This window comes from Triticum urartu, chromosome 7, assembly GCF_003073215.2.
Source record: "Triticum urartu cultivar G1812 chromosome 7, Tu2.1, whole genome shotgun sequence".
Classification (NCBI taxonomy): Eukaryota; Viridiplantae; Streptophyta; class Magnoliopsida; order Poales; family Poaceae; genus Triticum; species Triticum urartu.
In genome coordinates, this window is record NC_053028.1 from 674,568,201 (window position 1) to 674,590,430 (window position 22,230).

General features: G+C 45.5%; 1 protein-coding gene across 1 annotated transcript; it reads right to left on the reverse strand.

The window, feature by feature from the left end:
• Positions 1–9,712: 9,712 nt before the first annotated feature.
• LOC125524231 lies at positions 9,713–12,217 on the reverse strand. Its single transcript, XM_048689300.1, has 3 exons — positions 11,732–12,217; positions 10,703–10,782; positions 9,713–10,173 (listed from the first exon to the last, which is right to left on the reverse strand). Exons 1-3 carry the CDS (start codon positions 12,132–12,134, stop codon positions 10,111–10,113), a joined length of 546 nt encoding a protein of 181 aa, XP_048545257.1. The 5' UTR covers positions 12,135–12,217; the 3' UTR covers positions 9,713–10,110.
• Between the last annotated feature and the right edge of the window lie 10,013 nt (positions 12,218–22,230).

The following is a 22,230-nucleotide window of genomic DNA, read 5'->3' on the forward strand; positions in this document are numbered from 1 at the left end:
ACGTAGACCTTGATCTCGACGAGTGACTAGCCACCCAGGTGGTGATCCTGGCCATGGAGGGCCCTATGTAGATAGACAGGCTTCGAGAAGCCTTCTTTCTTTCTAGTGTCTGTACTCAGACTAGTTGCTTCTGCATGTGCTTGTATGATTGTATGACTTGAATGTCGGGTCGTGTGACCCCTACCTGTATGAACATGTTATGTATGGCTCTCTGGAGCTTTTAAATAAAGTACTTGAGTTGTAGAGTTTTGTTGTGATGCCATGTTGTATGCACTCATATCGGGCATATTGTGTGTGTGATTGAAATGCTCGGTATGAGCGGGATCCGACAATCTAGTTGTTTATCCTTGGCAGCCTCTCATATGGGGAAATGTAGTCTAGTGCTTCCTGAGCGATAGTAGTCCGCTACAGCCCGGTTCACCAGAGTCCTGCTAGCCCAGCACTACTGCTCTGGACACTTGACTGGTCGGCATGTGTTTCACTTTGTTCCTATGTCTGTCCCTTTGGGGAAATGTCACGCGGTGACATCCGGAGTCCTGCCTAGCCTGCTACAGCCCGGGTTCCCAGGAGTTCTGTTAGCCCAGTGCTACAGCCTGGATTCACTCGCTGATGACCGACATGTTCGATGTGATTCATGTATGCCTGTCTCCATAGGTCTGTGCCGCTTCGGGTTCATGACTAGCCATGTCGGCCCAGGTTCTCTGTCATATGGATGCTAGCGACACTATCATATACGTGAGCCAAAAGGCGCAAACGGTCCCGGGCCATGGTAAGGCAACACCCGTGGGATACCGTGTGTGAGGCCGCAATGTGATATGAGGTGTTACCGGCTAGATCAATGTGACTTGGAATCGGGGTCCTGACAGTGATGCTGTAGGTCTAGTTCGAAACTGATACACTATATAGTAGTATAGATAATTTCTTAACTATAAAATCCTGGAATTTTTTTGGCAACAAAATCCTGGTGATTGTATACAAAAGCTTGATAAGATTTAAGGACCAATGTAATAATAAATCACTTATTATTTAAATATATATATATAACAAAATGCTGAGCTTCTGTTATTTTTTGATAACATTGCTGCGCCCAACCCAACATTATAATTAGAATCAGCCCAGCAAAATCATGTATTTCGAGAAAGTGCAAATGGCCTGTAATTTTTTAGGAAAAACATAAATGGGCCGCATGGAGGCTACATTATTTGTTCACCCAGCCTAGCTAATGGACTGTAATCCAAAAAAAAAGATCAAATGGACTGTAAATTCTATCCCGCAAAAATAGACTATAAATTCTGAAAAAATGGGTTGAATATGTGCCACATTTTTGGAGGCTGGAATGTGGGCCAATAGGCCGAAGCCAATGCAAGTCGTTGTCAACTTAGTCAACAAATGATTCTGACATCGTTAGTCGTTGGATTTACATCCAACGACTGGCATCCATCTTCAATCTCTCTTCTTCCTCCTCCAGCGCCGCTAGGACCACCTGCTCCTGCCTCCTGCTGCTAGCAGCTCTACTTAGCACACTTCGCTGTGAAGCGCTTCCGTTGGCCAGGCCATCCCTCCATCCCTCCACACCTCATGTTCTTCTCCACCGACTGCCAAACCACACCGCACCAGAACCAGTTAACCTTCGTACACCTCTCCGTCTGCGACTCTACTCCCGCGTCTTCCCATCTCTGGCTCGTTGCTGTTCGGGGCCTCGCCGTCGTCCACCACCTTGGATGCGCTCGGCGCAGAGTGGTCAACGTGGTCAACGAGCGACACCATCAGAAGTAGACTGTGCATGGAGAGGCTGACAGCTGGGTCCACGGCCGCACGTAAGGAAATGCCTCCTTATTACGCGCAAAATAATGATTCCTCCACCTGACAGCTGGGACCTACCGGAAGGACCTCTGTATTTCGCGAAAAAAATGTTCCCACCGCTGACAGGTCGGACCCACCAACTATATCTTCACACGCAAGGAAGTGCCTCCTTATTACGCACCAAAAAATGAATACTCCCCCTGCTAGTTGGGACCCACCTTGGTGGGAGGCTGACTTGTGGGCCTACTAAGTTGACGGGGACGGAGTGCTTTGTCAACTTAGTCAATATGAACGATTCTAGCTCCAGTGACCATACGATGTCCATCCAACGGCCGTAGTGCTTCTTCAACCTCTGGTCTTGTTGCTCCAGCCGCCCAAAGCAGCGCTGGTCGTGCCGCATGCTCCTGCCTCCCGTGGCCGGCTGTGCTGCCGCGGAGGCCTCACCGCCCCCTACTATTCCCACCACTGGCCAGGCCATCCCTCTACTCACCCACACCCCATGTTATTCTGCGGAGACGGCAGCCTCACACCGCAGCGAACCAGTGAACCCTCGTACTCCTCTACACATGGGCATCCACTGCCGCGTCTTCCCCGGCTCTGCGTCATCCCCTTCCTAGGCCTCGCCGTCGTCCACCGCCCTGGTGCTCTCGGCGCGGCGTGGTCAACATGGTCAAGGAACGGCTTCCATCGGATGTGGACTGTACGTGGAGAGGCTAACAGCTGGGTCCACGGCCGCAGCAAGGAAGTGCCTCCTTATTACGCGCAAAATAATTATTCCTCCACCTGACAGCGGGGACCCACCGGACGGGCCACCGTATTTCACAAAAAAAATGTTTCCCCCTGACTGCTGGGACCCATCAGCTACATCTTTGCATGCAAGGAAGTGCGTCCGGGCAAAAAAAAGATTCGCCCCCCTGACTTCTGGGACCCACCAGCTACATCTTCGCAGGCAAGGAAGTGCCTGATAGTCAGGACCCACATGGTTGAAGCGTATGTAGCGTTGTCATTCTGGTCGCGAACGTGTACGTACATACTGGTCGATGTAGAGGCGCGCACGTATCGTAATAGAGGCGCGCACGTAGCATGTACATGTACGTACAGCGGCCAGTGTGCAAGAAAGAAAATGCGGCCACGTACGTACATACGGGCAGGGTCTCGAACACCTACTCGCGCATACGTACGGCCAGGGCTCGTGTACATGGCTGGGTCAGAACGGAGAAACAGCGTCACCATCATGTTCATGGGGAGCCAACCGGCTGGGTCGGAACGGAATGCGTCGTCGTGTTCATCGGGAGGGCTTGGATGGAACAGCCGATGGAAACGAGGCCTGGCGTACCGCAGAACGGAGGAAATGGCCTTGTGTTCGACAGGCCACGTTCAAAACGGGATCCTGTTCATCGGGAGGGGTCTGTCGTACTGGAAAACGGAGGAAATGGGCCTCCTACGGTCGAAACGGGGGTCATGTTGATCGGGAGGGGTGTGGCGTACCGCAAAACGGAGGAAACGAACTTGTGTTGGAGCGCTACGGTCGACACGGGGGTCCTGTTCATCGGGAGGGGTGTGGCGTACCGCAAAACGGGACTCCAAGAAATACTGTTCATCTCCACCGTCGACCCCCTCCAGCCTCCACGGGCTATTGTTCATCCACCGTCGACCTCCTCCAGCCTCCACCTGCGACTGTTCATCCACGGGCTCTTGTTCATCCAGCCTCCACCACGCGCTACTCCACCAGCTACTATTAAACCAGCTCTCTCCACGGGCTCCTGTTCAACCACTCCTCCACGGGCTACTGTTCATCCAGCCCTCCACCGTCTACTATTCATCCTGCCCTCCACATGGTGGTCCTATTCGTCCTGCCCTCCACGGGGTCCTGTTCATCCAGCCCCAACCGGCTCGAATGATCGGGGTCCTGTTCATCCACCCCCACCGGGAACTATTCATCCAAACCCCCCAGCAACGCTCACTGTTCATCCAAAGGCAACGCCACGGGGTCCTGTTCATCCCCCCCCACCGAGAACTGTTCATCCAACCCCCCCCCCCTCGCAATGCTCATTGTTCATCCAGAGGCAGCATCGATCAGCTTCAGTTAGCAGCAGTAGCGAAGGAATCGCTTAATCGCGTTCAGTTAACAGCCATCGCTCGATCGCTCGGGTTCAGTAACGCGTAGCCGGCAGTGCAATCGCTCGGGTTCAGTTAGAGCCCAACGCCTTGCTCGGGTTCAGTTAGAGCCCAACGCCTCGCACACACGCGCGTACGTACGAGAGAAATGCGCATCGCTCGGCCCCCGACCACCCACCGTAACCGGGGACTCCCCGATATTTTCCGCGCCCTCTCTTCTACCACGGTTTTTCCCGTCATGGACGGCCCAAAGAATGTCATGCAGCTGCGTCTCCGGCCCGCCCAGGACGAAAAACCCATTTTCTGTCATGATTTTTTGGCATAGAAGTAGGACCCCACCGCATCTATGATGATACCGGGTTTTGTCACAATTATCGTCATAGAAGTGTCATAAGTATGACTGAAAAGATTTTCGTTCGGCCCAAAATGTCACGGGTGTGTCTTTTTTTGTAGTGATCATTGCCAAAGATCCACACTTCGACCCTTTCTGCGTATGGGGCAATGAGATATTCATGAACCAGCATCAAGTGAGGAAACTGATAAAGATTGTTATTAAAATGGGTCAAAAGATGTCAATCGAACTATTTGTTTACACTTTATGCAAGACAACAGTGAACTGCAGGATGGTAAGTAAGAACCCTGTAGCCTTTTTTCTACTGCCCGTAATGAGTTGTGTTAGATGACAATATCTGAATTTGTTTTCTTTTGCAGTGGATCCTGAAGCAGTTTCCTCAAGATTACCTCTCAAACTACATGATTGGCGGTCGGCCATCACAAGGGGTTGGACTAGAGTCTTGCGTGCCTTCTGCATCCAGGAGAGCGCAATAGGGCCATTCCGCTTCACCTTGTTCAGCAACTGGAATGCATGTCGCCTCTTTCTTTACCATCTGTAATAATACAAGTATAGAACCCTGGTACATCATTCTTTATTTGGTGCTTATGTAATTCTTAAACATATGTACCTATGAATCGAATAATGCATTGGTTGTTCGAACCTGATGGACATGAATAAAGCTATAGCCTACTTTCAAGTTTAAATTAGGTAACAATTTTAAATAGCAGCAATTAAATTAGGGCGAAATTACGTTGTGCAGGTCATTGCGGCACACACGATTGCTAAAACACAAACGTTTGCGATATACACCATAATCTGAGACGGTTCACAGAGAGGAAACGTGTGCAAGCATGCACACAGTTGCCGTTTGCAAAGCGTGTGTGATGTCAGACACTATCACATACGGTGCGGGAAAACTAAATGTGTGCGATTGTCTACCCATCGTACACGGTTTATAATCATGAACTGTTTGTGATGTGCCAGGCATCGTAAAACTCCCGTGCCAACAATCTTCCTGGAATACTCTCGTGCCTGGAATCTGCCTGGTTTTAGGCAGAACCAAAAAAATCTAACTACGATGGCAATGCGAGCACAAATGAGTAGCAAGGATGAAGCGTTTGGGATATTCGAGATATCGGAAACGGTTATATAGGAACAACTATATGCATCAAGGCTCCCTATCCCCGACGGTTTCTGGGTCGTGTGGGAAGGACCCCTCCCCTATCGCCCACACTCACCTGGCGACGTTCCAAATGTCATCGCGGAAAGGGGTTAAAAACCGTTCGTTTAGGACCGACGCGCACTAGTGTCCCCTTAACCGACAGATAGGCCGGTACACCTACAATCCCCTACATCTGCTAGCCTATTGTGGAAAGGATTCCCACAACTTACTCAACTATGCCAGAGCCCATAATGGCTTGTGGCTGCACACGGAAGTTTCTAGCATGAATGATCTTACGATTGTAAAACCACTAGTGATTCTTAGTAGCAAGACTCGCACTCTGGAAACTCTATCGTGAACAAACAATAGCATACATAAGCACTCAAGCATAAGATGCAAAGGTAAAACCAAGAGAAAATATCTAAACAGAAAATTCAAGTGAAGAGCTTCAATTTGCAAAATCGAATCGGAGCTACGAAACTCAAACTACGATCAAAAAAAGTTCAAATACAAATCTGCTTAAAACCAAATTTTAAGTTTTCAAAATCATGTTCAAGTTTTTTATCTGGACAGAGGGGAACAAGACGAAGATTTTGGCGTTGGTTTCACTAGATTTGGATAAACCAGCAAAAAGTAATGAGGGTTTGAAGATTGGGGACTAATTCGTAAGAAAACTATTCATGGATAGGTCCCTGGCCGAAAATAAACAGAAAAAGAAAAATCTATCGGACGAACGTTCGCTAACAGAGACTAACAGACGAATTCGTTCTCTAATAAAACGAATCAGGTGAACGTTCGCTATTAAATCTAACCAAAAAAATCAAACCGATCTAAAAGAAAACCAAAAAAACTAAAGAACCGGATCGGTTTTTACCGGTTCGGCGGTTTTTCGGCAAAAACCGGCGGCGGGTCGGAAACGGCGGCGGTGGCAGCGAACTCCGGCGAGGTCCGGCGACGGCAGCGACAGTAGCGCGCGGCGGCGGCGGCTTGCGCGGGCGGCAACGGCGAGCAGCGGTGGCGGCGGCGTAAAGCAGCGGCGGTGGCTAAGGCGGCGGGGCGGCTCGGTAGGGAGGAGAGGCCAGGCCTCGGCCCTATTTAAAGGGGTCGGGGGGTGCTTGGGGAAGGGGCGAACAGCGGGGAGGAGGAGTCCGCCCGAGACTCGGCGGCGGCGGCGTCGGGCGCGAGCCAAACTCGGCGACGAGGCGGTGGCGAGCTGGGCCACGGCCTGGCGCTAGCTGGGCCGGCCCAGTTAGGATAATTTAAAAAAATACCGAAAAAGGAAAATCCAAAAATAAAATAAATAAATAAAATCCTAAAATCCCAAAAAGTAATTTTCACGATCCTCTACTAATATTTAGGACAATGTGAACATTTTTCTGGGCTAAAATGAAATTTTTAAAAATGCAATTTTCCCTAATTTAACCGAATAAAATCTCAACTAAAATTCAAATAAAATATATTTTTATTCAAAATTATATTTCCATTACTCCCTCACTAATTTTGAAGAAGTCATATTATCTTCTCTCATAATTTTAGTTATTTTGAAATAATTGGAAAAATAATTTCAAATAAAAATCACCTTGATCCAATTTACCAATTTTGAAAATTCAAAAATGGAATTTTATGGAAACCTCCAACTCTCTCAAATGGTCCTTGAGTTGCTTAAGGTCTCTAGGATCAAAATGTCCAAATAAAACCAATTCAAAATGCAAGAATCATGGATGCATATGATGACCTAATGATTAACATCCAAATTGAAAATTGGGATGTTGCACGTATTTGGTGTATCAGTAGAGCGGGGTCCCACGCTACTGATAAGGCGCTACAGCTAACATGTATCAGTAGCGCGTGTTGCCGCACGCTACTGCTATACATGGCTAGCAGCAGCGAGCTTTAGTTCAACGCGCTATTGCTAATAGTTGCAGCGCTTTTAGCTTAGGCGCGCTGCTGCTAACTTTTTCCCCTCGCTACTGTTAGTTTTATTAGTTTTTTTTTGCATATTTGTTATGTATTTGAACAGACTTTATACAATAATATTTAGCATATCATACACATACAAATGTAATAATAGCATCAAATCATGTCATCATCAAAATTATCATCCAACACAAAGTGGTCTCTCGTCATCATCTCGAAAATAGCGACACAAGTCTCGATTACTTGCAACTACATCGTCATCCATCTAAACAATGATATATGCCAGAAGAGTTATCACTATGAGTGAGAGCGGAACTATGCAGTACATGAGTTCGTATCCCTCTCTCGCATTAGCGTGAACCTAAACTAACTACTGGCTGTCGCTCGGAAACCGGAAATCGGTACACCTGGGTCTGACACTCCGGCCACTCATTGTATACTCCTGGCGTTGCACTTCTTCGTCATCGATGATCTATGCACCTGTATTGTCACATGAGTCGATGATATGCAACATACATAGTTGAGCAACAGAAAGAGACAGACTTGGCAAAAATAAAAGCAACATATCATAAGCATAAATAACAAAGTTCATCATACCCAAAATGCCCTGACCAGAGTGATCTTCGCTAGTTGAGGAGGACGGTTTAATTACATCACAAATAAAGTTTCGTCGTTCATAACTCAAAGTTTCATCAATCACTCCAACATGTCGCTCCATCCATCCAAGTCAGGGAGATAGTCCCCGACCTTAGGGAAAGGTTGGGCGGCTATGAGTGTTCGGACGTCTTCCCGCGACATTTGCCCTTCCTCGTAGAACAGACCTGCTTTGTCGAGGACCTCCTTCACGGTGACTTGAGCAAGTTCACGCTAGATGTGATAGAACTCACCTCGAAGTGGATGATCCGGGATATCTCCTACGTTCTTTGCCCATTGCAGAATATGGGCATCGCCGGATTTAGGTGACATGCGAAGGTTCTGATGATCCCGTCTGTACTCCAGCATGTGGTGTAGGACATAGAATCCATCACTAAGAGTATCACTCGGTTGCTAGATGCAGCAGAAGTCGGTCTTATGGCCGAAGGCGGGCCTGTCGTCCCTTTTCTTCTTGTCCTTGACCTCTCCACCCTATACGCCATAGTAAAACATAACACTGTCGAGAACAGACTTGATGTGGGTGTAATCTTTTTTGTTCATGTTCTTCGACGAGTCCGAGTAAAGAGCGTAGGAGTATCGGGGCACTACTAGGAAAAGGCCTGCTAGTGGCGCACCTGTTTTGGCTACTAATGGCGCACTACAGGTGCGCCACTAGCATCACGCCATTAGTAATCTATTATATACTTAAAACAAGAGGCAAACAAGCCATTACATTCGTCCACATATATTAAATTATCTTAACCGTAAATTTTAGAAATTAATGGCTAAGATTTAAAAGATGTAACGTAACACAAAAAATATTGTAAATTTTAGAAACTAATGGCTAAGATTTAAAAGATGTAACGTAACACAAAAAATATTATGTACAAATAGTTTGACCTGTCACATATAGTTCAATGTGTCTTTCGTTTCAGGGAAGAGGGAGTCCATAGCTTACGTGGGTGCTGCAACAGAAAAATAGATCTACAACCCACTAAGGGAAGTGTCCAATATATAGTAAAAGGAAGCATAGACTAAAAAGTAAAAAAGAGGAAGCATCCAATACGGAAAAACAAAAGAAGAGTCCGGCAGCTAACCCCGCACGCACAAGATAAGCGCCCTAGCACGTGAAAAGAAAAAAACAGTCTGGACTCCTATTTGATGTGTCCTGTGGGTTTAAAAAAATAGTAGCTCTACCAAATAGATAGTCCGAACATAAGCGTCCTATCAACTACAGTCCAGACTGCTTAGTGCGTCATGTTTAATTCAGACATGGGTTTGACAAAAAGAATAGCTCTACCAAGTAGATTTGCACTTCTACAAATTAAACTTATAGTGACGACAATGAGATTAGGAGATACTTTTTTATCTAATGAAGTATCTCTCTGCGCATTCTTTTTTAAAATAAAGCATGCCTAGAATACATTTGTTTTGAACATAGTGCAGACACACACGCTCATACATATGCACATACACGTGTCTGTATAAACGCACGCACGTGCACCCTACCCCTAACCACCCAATCACATGTCGATTCGCACCTATTATAGAATTTTAACTATAATAAATCATGCATCTCTACTACTATTAAACAAGCAAACATATTCTTCACTATGCCCACCCAGGTAAACGTACACAGGGAAAAACAAGACAAACTACCACCCCAAGATTAGGCATCTAACCGTCCAGATTAAAGTCAGGCCCCACCTGTGTGCGTTTAGCAATTTAGAAAGCGGACAAAACTCTGCCATCGATCGAACAGTTCTACCTCCCCGCAAAAAAAATTCAAGCCAATCAATTACAGAAAAACAGCCACAATTACGGCAATTGATACGTCCGCCTCACAACAAACGGCTAAACTTACGGGAATCAACTCGATCTTCCTGCCTTTGCCCGCCCAGACGTACGTCGCAGCCGCCCAGCCTGTCCTGCGCCATCGCCGCCATGCGCAGTGGACGACACCCGCGCCGACGAGCTTCTAGCCAACGCAGATGCAGACTATCCTCTTGTGCGCAGTATGTGGCCAGTTCCATCCCAGTTAATCTCGATGTCTTTCTTCGATGTCGCCGTTCAAACGCACATTGCAGTGAGACGTCGGCGCCGCCAAGCCACTGTTGCGCCATCGCCGTCCAGCGAGTGTTGGTCATCGCCGCCTTCCGCAGCCGACGACGTCGGCGCCAACCAAGTCCTCAGCCAACGCACCTGCCTGCACAAGGGAAATTCTATTTAGCAAATATGTGTGTACTTCATTGCTTCCCTAATCCCTGTCAAATTTGCATCTTTATAACAATGTTCTTCACTGTTTTGCATATTTACAACAGTGTGCTGATCAATGCATAATTTTGGGCAAACCATAATAGATCTACCTCCTGTGACTTCAGCATGAATTTTAATGATGCATCAAACTGGAGCCCTCCATCATGTTGTTTTAACAGTATAGTATTCGAATATGTATGACTGAATGAATAAAACCATGTATGATCTATTTGTAACCCAGTCCAAGAGAGAGAAGAAGAAAGTCCCAGTCCAAGAATATGAAACCAACTCATTTGTTTTAACAATATAGTATTTTGTTTTAACATTCAGGCTCTATGGATGATGAATCTGTGTCGACTTGACATGTAAATGAACCTATTCAGGACATAGTCAAACTTAGCATGTAAATGATCTATTAAGGACACAGTCATTCTCTTGTTGATAGTTCTTGGAGGGTTTTGATCAAGGAAGTGAAATACCTGGATTGGGTTTTTCTTCTCCACTCTCAAGTTCCCCGTGATGTGCATTTTCTTCCCGGGCAAGACTGCTTGTAGAACATCTGAAAAGGACAGAATAACGTCTCTCAGGAAAATATGGTGGTAACTGAAACAAGGCAGCGTTCAAATGATCCAAACAATAAAGTCATGATTTTCAGCACACTAAAAAGGCAACAACAGGTTTATGACTGAAACAAGTGTAAATCCTAGAAGACCAGGACCTCTGTTATCTAAATAGATGAAGAAAAGGGCCTTAAGAGCCCTTTCGTGCATATGTTGCACCAGTCACATTATCCAATGCATCTAACAATGAGCTTTCTGGAAACTTGATGGTGTTTAGGAAATTATACAGTATTACAAGCCGAACGATGTAAGAATGCTCAGTGCAGCTCCGAGATAACAAACAGTAAGTTGCAATTGTTATGCTGTTTTTAACTACAAAAACACTCATCAGGTAAATAGCAACACTCATCAGGCACGGGAATTAATTGCGAAGACCTCACTGCTATGGTTAGTTATTAGCCCCACTGCCTCATCTTTTGATAAGACGATTTATGTTGTTTTTTGCTTGTGATGCTAATGCTTTGTTGCTTTGTCATTTATTCATGCAATAGCTGAAAGTACTGGAAAATGTATTCCAATTTGCATCGCTTCACATGGAACTAATATCTAATAAGTGGAGACATATGGGTACACCTTCCTACCTATGTTTTTTGTATGTCCCCATTAATCGTATTACAAAGGAAGTGTCCGCAATTAAGAATTGTGTAGTACCAAATGAGAGTAGATGATATCATCAGCAGACTACTCATCCATCATGTCAACCTACAATAGCAGACTTTGAACAAACACATTAAATTTAACAAAGTAGACAATTTGATGATAGCTAATTCTCTCAAGCAATTATTTCAGTCAAAGTTCAGTATGCACACAACTATGTTCAGTTCACGCAAGATTTAGACAAAAAGCAGTCACATATACATATCCTAATGGGGATCTTGGATTCCTCACCGTCTACGAAGTACGCTGAGAAGGGGGTACCCACGAACGGACGCGGCGGCGCTCGTTGTTGCTGGGACGGCGTGAAGTAGGGGGCATCGATGGCCTCCTCCAGCCGTAGTAGAGGTGGGGAGCCTCTGCCGGATCCCTCCAAGGCTGCCCGGTGGTCGGTGCCGACGACCCGTTGGAGGCAAAACTCATCCATGGCGGCTGGAGCGGAGTCGTGGCTGCGGACTAGGCTGGTGGCCGCGAACGCGTTCGTCGCGGGGCTGGAGAGCGATGGGGAAAAGGGAAGCGAGGTGGAAGCCGTAGGCGGCAGATCCGGGCTGCGTGAAGAGACCTCCATGGACCGGCGCAGCGGCAGGGGGGTGGGGGAGGGGACATAGATCAGCGGCAGGGGAAGGGCGGCCGCCATGGACCAGGCAGGGGTGGGTGCTCGTCTCGCCGCCAATGGGGATGTAGTGGAAGAGGGGCGGACATGTTCTGTGAGGGAGAGAGGAGCTTATCCACCTGTGTAGTGAGGGAGTTGAGTGTTTGCTTCGGTTGTCCGATTTCTTTTTTTTTACGGCAAGTGTTTACAAATCTGGTTCGGTCATATATCAATGGTTGATCTCGAGGCCAACTCCAACACACAGCCTCAAACGGACATCCGTTTTGTCTGAATTTTGTCCGTTTGAGATGGCAATAAGGTTATGTCCGTCCGAATTTGTGTTTGCGCCGGCCAGGCACCCAACGCAGGACGCATTCCAAACAGACAGCTTGGGCCCACAACTCATGTAGCACACGTAGCCACACCTCGCCGCTCGTAGTCGCACCGTCTTCGCCAGTGGCCATGTCGCGCCGCCCGCAGAAGCACCGTTGTTGTGCCCCACAGAGCCCGCAGCTGCGCCACCCTGCCGCCCGTAGCGCACGCCGTCGCCCTGTCGCGCCTCGCCAGAGCACCGGCCCGCCCGCAACCTCCTCGCCTTGCTCCGGCCACGTCCCGCGCCTGTAGAGCCCCGACCGTGCCCAGTCTACGAATGGAGTAGAACGAACGCGTCTGGGACAAAAAATGGGGATGCTTGCGCATGTTGGGACGTTGCATGTGTCCGTTTGTCCTCAAAAGATGCGGACAGACAGGATGGGGTCTAGCGTTGAAGTTGGCCTGAAGGTTTTATAATATCTTAACACTATATTTATTCTATGTTGTATTACTATTTGAATTCTGACTCTAATTTATTATGATCATATGACATATTTCAGAACAAAATTAGTTGTCATTTAGTGGACTCGAAACTGAATGATGATAATGTAAGAAATCGGTACTGATCCCACAGATTATATGATTCTGGATAGACTCCCTAAGAATTTACCTACATCAAACACATCATCAAAACTTGAGCTTAACTTGGCAATCGTTTCTTCTTTCACCATCTTGTGCACCAACATGCTTGATGATGTCCCTTTGTTGTAGTAAGCCACATTTTTTCAGATCATTTTGAGCTCTAGCTAATATACTCTTGTGTTATTAAAATTGACATAACTACGATTTCACATAAGTGAATGGGGGAAAAGCTATAATCATTATCATATTATTAGGTTAAATTTGAGACAAATAAAGAACAAATTAAAGAATGATGAATACATGGATGCTGATTGCTTTAATATTGTTGTGCATATATTAGCTTAGCACGGCGTCTAATTTGTTGGAGACATTCCGGTTCACTACATGGTTATTTGGTTTCTAATTTCATGCACTCATGGTGTGATGGTGGGCTACATTTTCCAGTACACAGGGTGATTATTTACACCATAGTCATTTCTATATACGTTGCACATGGTATTTTTTAAATAACAATGATGTATAATGCATATGTAGAATTATATTCGACTGAGGAGGCAAATTTTGGTCATGTTTTGAAATAAGGGAATAAAGCTCTAAACAATATCTCAGCCATGGAACGAAGCATTCAGATTGCATCAATACATGAAACTTTAAGAGAGAATCATCGTCAAAGAACAAATAATAGATATTGTTTCTTTTTTTTCTAAATATTTTTGTAATTAATTATAATACATTTATGTGACTGTGAATTTCATGTGAAGACATGTGTTCGGATTCACTTCATGGGCACACACTTAAATGGTTCGGGAAAGAACTCGCCATACAAGAAATAAGATTAAAAATGTTTTATTATAGACTATGAAACGTGCGTTGCACGTGCACGCTTACTAGTGGACAACTAAGTCCCAAAATATGTGCGCTTAGTGTCAACAATTTATGTTCTATCATCATGTTACGTATAACAATACCATGTAGACTTATGTTGCATGGCCATGCCAGGTAACCAAAGAGGTGAAGCCGTGCCAACAAAGATCTGGATACCAGCAAAAGAATCTAGACTTATGCACAACAGCAGGATATTTTTTCTAAAAAAACAGTAGCATCATAAACAGTTTACGCAAAAGAATCTAGACTTACGCATACACCACGATACTAGCCCGCCATATTTCATAGAAATACAAACGCATACGAAGGGATCACTTTGAACTCTAGGAAAAAAATTCAACAGACACATGCATGGACATGTATATAAATTGTCTAACAGTCAAATACCTATAAAAGGGAGATGCTCATGTCCCAATAAAAGTAAAAAACTGAGCCATCAAAAGATACTACTAATCAGCGAGGCATCTCTCGCTGCAATCGTTGGCCTATTTTCATTCACGTTGCAACCAACTAGCTTGGCCAAATGGATGCGTAAACTGGATTGGTTGGCTAAGTGATATTATTTTAAGAAATCTTTAGTGTGTGTTTTTTTGCTGGTAATCTTTAGTGTTTTGTATTCACAGGAAATTATTTAGGACGTTAATTTAAGAGAATTTGAGTCGCTAAGATGGTTTTTCCAAAATAGTTATTTAGGATGCTAATTTAGAAGTACGAGAGCCACTGAAATGTTTTCTTTGTAGTTGTTCAAAGATATGCTCATCATGCATAATCCATAGGAAAATCGACCATATATACTTATCTATAAAGAATATATGTGCAGAGATGCATCATAAAAAGTGTTGACGTTGATATATAAGCGATGGTGACCGGACACCTTATGGCATAGGCTAAACGAAGGTTGATGACTGAGGAAAAAAATGAAAGGGTTGAGTAAGCCTTTTGTTGGAATATGCAAATGAGTATAAAATATGAGAATTTAGAAACACACATTTCTGAGTGGACGAGTTTGCACAAGCTACACAATAATTAGATTCAAAAGTGTGTTTTGCTTCTTGACCTAGAAATTGGGATGGCTACACAGATGATGGGTATATAAAGACCAAATATTTAAAAACAATTACTATTATTCCTGTAAATAATAATACTAATTAATCAAGAAACAATGTCCTAGCTGAAATTCAAATTGGTCTATCTTTATGGTAGTTTTTCATAAGTTAATGGTATAGATTTACAATATATTTTAATTTTGCACATGTGACTTTAAATGCTAGCACACTGTTACCATGATTCAAAATGTTTCTTCCACATGCCATTCCAAAATACTAATAACATACAATATTTTTCAATACCAAAATCCGTACTACGGAGACCAAACAAAATATAAAAAATTTAATAACAAACAAGAATCTAGCCGCGCAAATGCGCGGGTTACTTCGCTAGTTAATATTAATGGCGCACCAGGGAGTGCGCCATTACTAACCCTTAGGTGCTCCACTGGTATTCCCTATAGGTGCGCCACTAATGGCCTTATAGGTGCGCCACTAGTAATAAAGGAAGGTGCGCCACTAATAAGGGCTGAAATGCGCCACTAGTAATGTATTTGGAAAACAAAAAAATCCAAATTTACAGAAAACAACCTGTAAGGAAAAATAATTTAAAAACAAAAAATGAAATAGAATCATAATTTTTATTATAGTAAGAATATTACAATGTCTTTACAAGTATCAAATAAAAGAAAAATTACAAAGAAATAAAAGGAAATTCTAAAACTAATCTTCGAGTAATCTTTTCTTCTTTTTCTTTACTTTATCCCTGCAAAGAATGATAGAAATATGTGAGAATGAACATTGCAGAGAAGTGAAATTGAGCAATTATTTGCATCCGACATCGAAGATCTAAGATACCTTGAATCATAGATATGGGTCATTTCATGAAGCCAAGAGTCTATGCCATTCAGGATGCACAGTTCCCTGTCAGAAGAACTTAATTATTCAGTAAACACAGTCCTAAGTTTTTTACATGAGACAAAACATAAGGTACATGCTTGACCTAAGCTACGGCCACGTTAATCCTGCTAACAACACACATGCAACTAGCTAATCAAGATTACTACTAACATAATTCACCGAAAAGAGTAACAGGTGATGCATCAAAAGGAATCTGGCCAGATCCGATCACATTAGACGAGCCTAGGTGTGTGGATCCAAAACAAAGTGTGCTGATCTTTAATAAATGAAAGTTAAGGTTAATAATCTAAACTTTAATATTCTGAACTTTGTTACAGTTTAGGCCAAGGAGAGATGCTCTATTCCTAAGAAATTAACTATTTAGTGACATAAACGTTGTGATTGATGTGACGATGAAGGAGTTTAAGTTCTGTACCTCATGCATTATGCCACCGTCCAGTGCGGCTCGCTGTGCCGTAGGGTCCTCATCTCGACAGTGTGTGCGTTTTGAAATGAGAATGTGTTCTATTCTAGAACCATAACTGAATTCTTCAGCTCCAACGGTTTGATTAAAGCAAGTATAAGCTCCCTTCCTGCACAAAACAAATGAAGGAAGCATACGGTACATCGTTAGCATGTGATTATCATGAAGTACACTATAGTTGTAATAATCCTATATAACTATAAAGTCAATCCCCACTGAACATTTTTCCTGCCCTCACAACCTACCACATCAGCAAATTACTAACTTCTTTTAGTTGTTGAAAGATGGAAACCAGCACTGATATACGTGCAAAGTTCTGAGGACATTGTTTAACCAATAGTAAAATATGTACTTACATTGTTGGTTCTGAGGACATGGAGTAATAAGCTATAACAAAGTTGCAAAATTATGAGAAGAATAAGAGTAGCAAGTAAAAAAACAGGAGCCGTGATACCTTTCAGGGTATTTTGATCTGAAAGCATCCAATAAGGGACCTCCATGTTCTCTCAACATGTATCTCAGCCACTCACGAAACCTTGAATCAGAAGTAAAATTCAGTAAAACACCTAAACATGTTCTACTGCAACTAGGACATCCTAAGCAGTACATAGATTCGGTAAAATTCAGTAGAAGTGTAGAACTACAAGCTTCAGGTTCAATATTATGCAAGGAAGTGCTTTAAAGTGTTACAGAAGAAAAATAATTGCTTAGCATTAGCTTTATGGAAGCAAACAAATATCATCCTAGCACGGACGCCTCCACCAGCACTATTGTTGTGCAGAAACTAGTTCCACAAACTTTGCCTCCCAACTCCTAAGATATAACTATTTACTGTTTAAATGGAGCAGTAGTGTGCCTCCCTTCTGATGGATGAAGCTGGTATCTCACGAGCCTGTACATCGTGAGTAATAAGTACTACACACATCGTGAGCTGGGTTTCTCAGTATCTCAGTTTCCTTCTGACGAGTACAAACTAGTAATGGGATGTAGTACGTACCAACTAGAACCACTAGTCATCAGGGGAACACGAGGCGCCTATCTGCTTCGAGAACTAATTATCAACAAAGGTTTCAGACGTTCAGCCTGTCATCTCCTAGTATAGTAGTAGTAGGCAAATTAATTAATTCACTAGCAGTTTTTGAGCATGGTCCTATGATCCTCCTGACGAAAGATAGATTGATACACTAATGAGCAAATCAAATTCGGGAGGGAGAGGAAGAAAACTCACAGCCAGGTAGATTCCTCACAGTCACACCTCGCCGCCGGGCAGATTCCCCATGGTCGCCGCCCCCACCCTCTCACCCTTCCCCTCCACCTCCCCGCGCGCAACCGCACTGATGCGTCGTCGCCCAAGCAGAACAACCACGCAGAGGAAGCCACCCCCTCCTCTCCCGGCGGGGTGCAGCACTGCAGTCGTCGATTTGGGAGCCGCCTAGCCGTGGCCGCGGGGATCCCTGCCCGATGGAGGATGGGGACAAGAGCTGGAGATGGGGGAGAAGGAGATGTGGAGAAGGAAGGGGAGGGCCGGCTAGCCACTGGGTGGGCGGAGAACGGCGGCGGAGGAGGACGAAGACGACCGCTAGGTGGGCGGAGAACGACGCCGTCGGCAGAAGAAGAGAACAAACACGGACGCCTCCACCAGCACGGACACGGCATCCAGATGTGAGGTCCCGGCTGGCCTAGGGTTTCGTGGCGGTGGCCGGCCGGCGGCGCAGGTGAGGGGACGTGGTGGCCGGCGGCTATTGGTGGAGGTGAGGAATCGTGAGAGGGAGCTCGAGCTATGCGGTGGATAGGTGAGAGGGGAAAAGAAAAGAAAAAGGCGGACCAGTCGGTGCAGCACATAGCAATGGCGCATCAGGGGGTGGTGCACCATTGCTAGCCAAAAATGCCCACCTCCCCTGGCTTACCAATGGCGCACCTTTGCCAGGTGCGCCAAGGTGCGCCATTGGTAAGCATGTGGAAGGGGGTGGGCCCGGGGAAAAAAATAGCAATGGCGCATTGGACTAAAGGTGCGCCACTACTAAAAAAATAACAATGGCGCACCTGCTTCTGGTGCGCCACTGCTATATAGCAATGGCGCACCACCACCATGGTGCGCCACTAATAGGGATATTGGCTATAGCCATTTTCCTAGTAGTGGGGGTAGAGGATGATGAGGGGCGCACCCGCCGCTACGCAAAATAAGTACACCTCAAATTAATTAGCATCCACCGTGCAAATGAATGATTGAAATCGAAGGAAGGATATCCGCATGGATGACTTACACGAGATGATAAGGCATGAGAATCGCCTCCTTTTCCTTATTGGCGACCATGAAACTGGCAATGTAGTCCCTCGCGTATTCATGGTGCTCTGCGCAAACTACCAAGAAGGCCTCGTGCATGAAGTATGGGTCAGCAACACAGATATAAGGTATCTGCTCAATCCCGATGATGTAATTCATGTACAAGGCATAAAGGCGGACAAACGTAAAATCCAGCTTCTTCAAGTGAAACATGTCGAAGATGTAATCGAATCAAAGGAAGAACTTGTCTGCGGCGCATGTGTGGACGTACGAACTTTGCCACGGCACGTTAACCACTTAGAGTGGGTATTCCTGGATTTTTCGAGGCGGTGAGGCTTTTCTCTCTCCGCAGCACATCGTCACAAAGTCTCCTTAGATCGTCGTGTGTGGCCTCTAACGTTGCCTTAGGTAGGATTGGTTCACTGACGATATGCTATTTTGCCGCACCGGGGATAGGTGTACGGTCTTGAACCCAAGGCTGTTGAGGCGGCTGGATCATAGAAGCAGCTTTGTTGCCTTTCCTCGGTCTCTTCCTATGCTTCTTTGGTACTGGAAGGTCGTCTATAATATGTTCAGCCTCCGGAGGCGGCAATTCAGGCACCGACTCATGACACTCAAACCCTGAGTACTCATAGGCACCAGTATTGAGATACTGTTGAGTGCCATCGTCATCCTCATCCTCATCTATGGCAACGTCATCAGCGACCAATGGAGCCTCTTCCTCACCCCGTCTGCTATCACCCAGCATGACAGCCAACGCTAATTGGGTAGGTGGGGTGTTGATGTTCATACCTTGCTGAGGCTGCGTGCTCGTGGGTGTGCTTCCAGCCACCTCTAGACGAATCAGACTCTTTGGCCACAACATGACCCACCCATTGCAACCACCAAGCCGTCATGGGGTCTCGTCGTCATCCCCCCCCCCCTAATACTGGAGGAGCCAAATTCTCGTGGCCCGGTTTGACACTAACCACAAAAATCTTGAAGACGTCAGGGGGGATCGGCAGGCTGTGGAACAATGGTTCCTTCGGTTTCATTATCGTCGCCTTCCCCACGTCCACCTTCTGGTCACTGATGGTGTACAATATGGTGCACCGGGTTACGTCGGCCTACAAAGACATGTCTGCGACGTGAGACATCCGAAAGGCAACGAAAACGGGAGATTATACATTTATTGAAGAGGGCCGGTGTGACAGATACCGCGAGGGCGTCGAGCTCAGCCAAAGATGAAGCACCGCCGAGCACGTCCAAGACGGAGGACGGGCTGCTATGAGCAGGTGCAGGAGCCGGTGCAGGAGCAGGTGCGAGAGCCGGTGTGGGAGCAGGTGCTGGTGCAACGCTAGTCGAGCTGCTCCCGAAAAAGTCGGCAACGGGAAAGTCCGCTGCATTTTTTCTGGATTTTTCCTGCACCAATTGAAAACGGCCGGAACCAAGACACCAGACAAATCTGCAACCGCATGTTTTGCGGTAGCTACCGCTGTTGCGACTGTCTCAGCTGATTTCTTCTCAACCGCAATCTCAACCTTCTTGTCGATGTTTTCTTCAGTTAACCTCCGTCTTTCCTTTCTCTCCTCTGTGGTCTCACGGTAGTACTTCTTCCACGTGGCGCCGTCTCCGACACCGTGCATGCGTCCATACAACGGCCTAGCATTCACCGGAGTCCTTTCAATATGTTCAACGCCCAGTTGAATGGAGTGTCCCGCTTGGGCCTCACCAACGCCTCAGACGGCGAGTCGCTTTCGGGCGCAATCCTGTGCTGCTCTCTCTGCAAAAGGAACAAGGATCATTTACAAATATGACTAAACGTGCAGTCGAATTGATCAGAAACTAAAATTACCAGCAGTCTCATGAACTCCTCGTGACCGGGTCCGTCGTAAAAACCTTCTTGACTGGGTCCCAATGGTGTCGGGCCCTGAGGACGTCACGCTCCTGCGGGACGGTGAAGTCCGCCAAGGGGTCTGTGATGCCCAGACTTTCGCGTCCCGCATCCTCCTTGGCTCATATGGACCTCTTTCCGCCGTAACCATGGCTTCTGAGGTGGTGGGACCCCATGTTCCTCTCTTGAAGCCCCTTCATGTACTTTGACTTCTTTTTGGCAGCTTCGACCTCTCAAGCCGCCTTGAATATTTGAAACTGCTCTTCCGTGATTGTCGGATTATCCTTCACAATCTCGGAGTAGGGTTCCTTTTTCTTGACGATCCGATGTTTCACCCTTGCTTTCCAGGCAGCCAACGCGTCGCTAAACTTGGTCATGGCGTGTTTGTTTATCTTCTTCATTGTCGGGTCTTTATCTGGATTTTTATATTCCTTTTCATCCAGGCCCAGGAACGAGAATAATTGGTGCAGCTTCTTTAGGAGGGAGGGCCTCATATTATCTATCTTCTGTAGTTTCTCATCGTTGATGGTGGCGGTTGTCCGTACGATGCAGCCTATTTGATTGTCGTAGCACGCGCACGCTTCTGCGGGCGCTTTTGGCTCAAAAATGTCATTGTCCACCTCCATGACCACCAGTCTAGTATTCATGAGCTGGTTTGGGCGTCGTTGCCTCTTTGCTTTCGGTTCTGTACTGGCTCCACTAGTCTCGACGCCGGTTTCAGTCTCAGCGCCGGTCTCGATGCCGGTCTCAGTCTCAGCGTCAGTCTCGATGTCGGCATCAGTCTCCAATGTGACAGGTGGGCCCAGCAACATCAACCATTGATCGTCGGGAAAGCTCAAAAATTCGTCTGCCGCCAGGTAGACGTTGTCGCAATCACCAGAACACTGTCCTTCATCGTTGCTAGCCATGTTTCCTATGATTAAATCTAGTCAATTAATTCTAGACCTAATCAAATGAATAATGACATAAAAAGGCCTATGTTTTTCTGGAATGTTGACTCCTTCCCGATGCGGCAAATCTCGGGCACTCGATATGTCCTAGTTTGTAACACAAGTCATGCCGAAATTCACGGAAAATTTCGGCATGACCTTTGCTAAAAAGTGGAAAAATCGAGAACCTGAAATTTGCCGGAATGGAAATGAATCAACATTCCGGCAAAACATAGGTCACTCGGCTTCATTCCCTGGAAACAACAAAAGGCCACTTGGGCATAACCGAACCACTTCAATGTTGCATATAACATGAGGAAACACTATTGAGGCATTTGCATATATAACATGACCACTTTAATGAAAAGATATAATCAACAATAATGGAATATGCAAATGAACATCAATGACATATCATATAAAAGCAATCTTGTTTTTTGTTTACATAGCAACAATTACTTTAACCAAGTTTTTGAAAAGAAAAACAATTCTGTTTTTTTGTTTATGGCTAAATGCCATAGCTACTGTTTTTTATTCATACCTAAATACTTTTGTTTTTAGCTAAAAGTCTAGGAACTCTATTTTCTCTAACCCTTCTGACCTCACCAAAATTTCCACAGCAAGACCTTAGTACCTACACCCAATTTCTTCAAAAATATTCAGGTCCATAGTCCAAATAATTCAAATTTCATTTGAATGAAATTTGGACCAGATTCAGGTCCATAGTCTAAATAATTTTTTATAGCTAACTATTTTTTGTTTATAGCCTCTATTAATTTAAAGCTA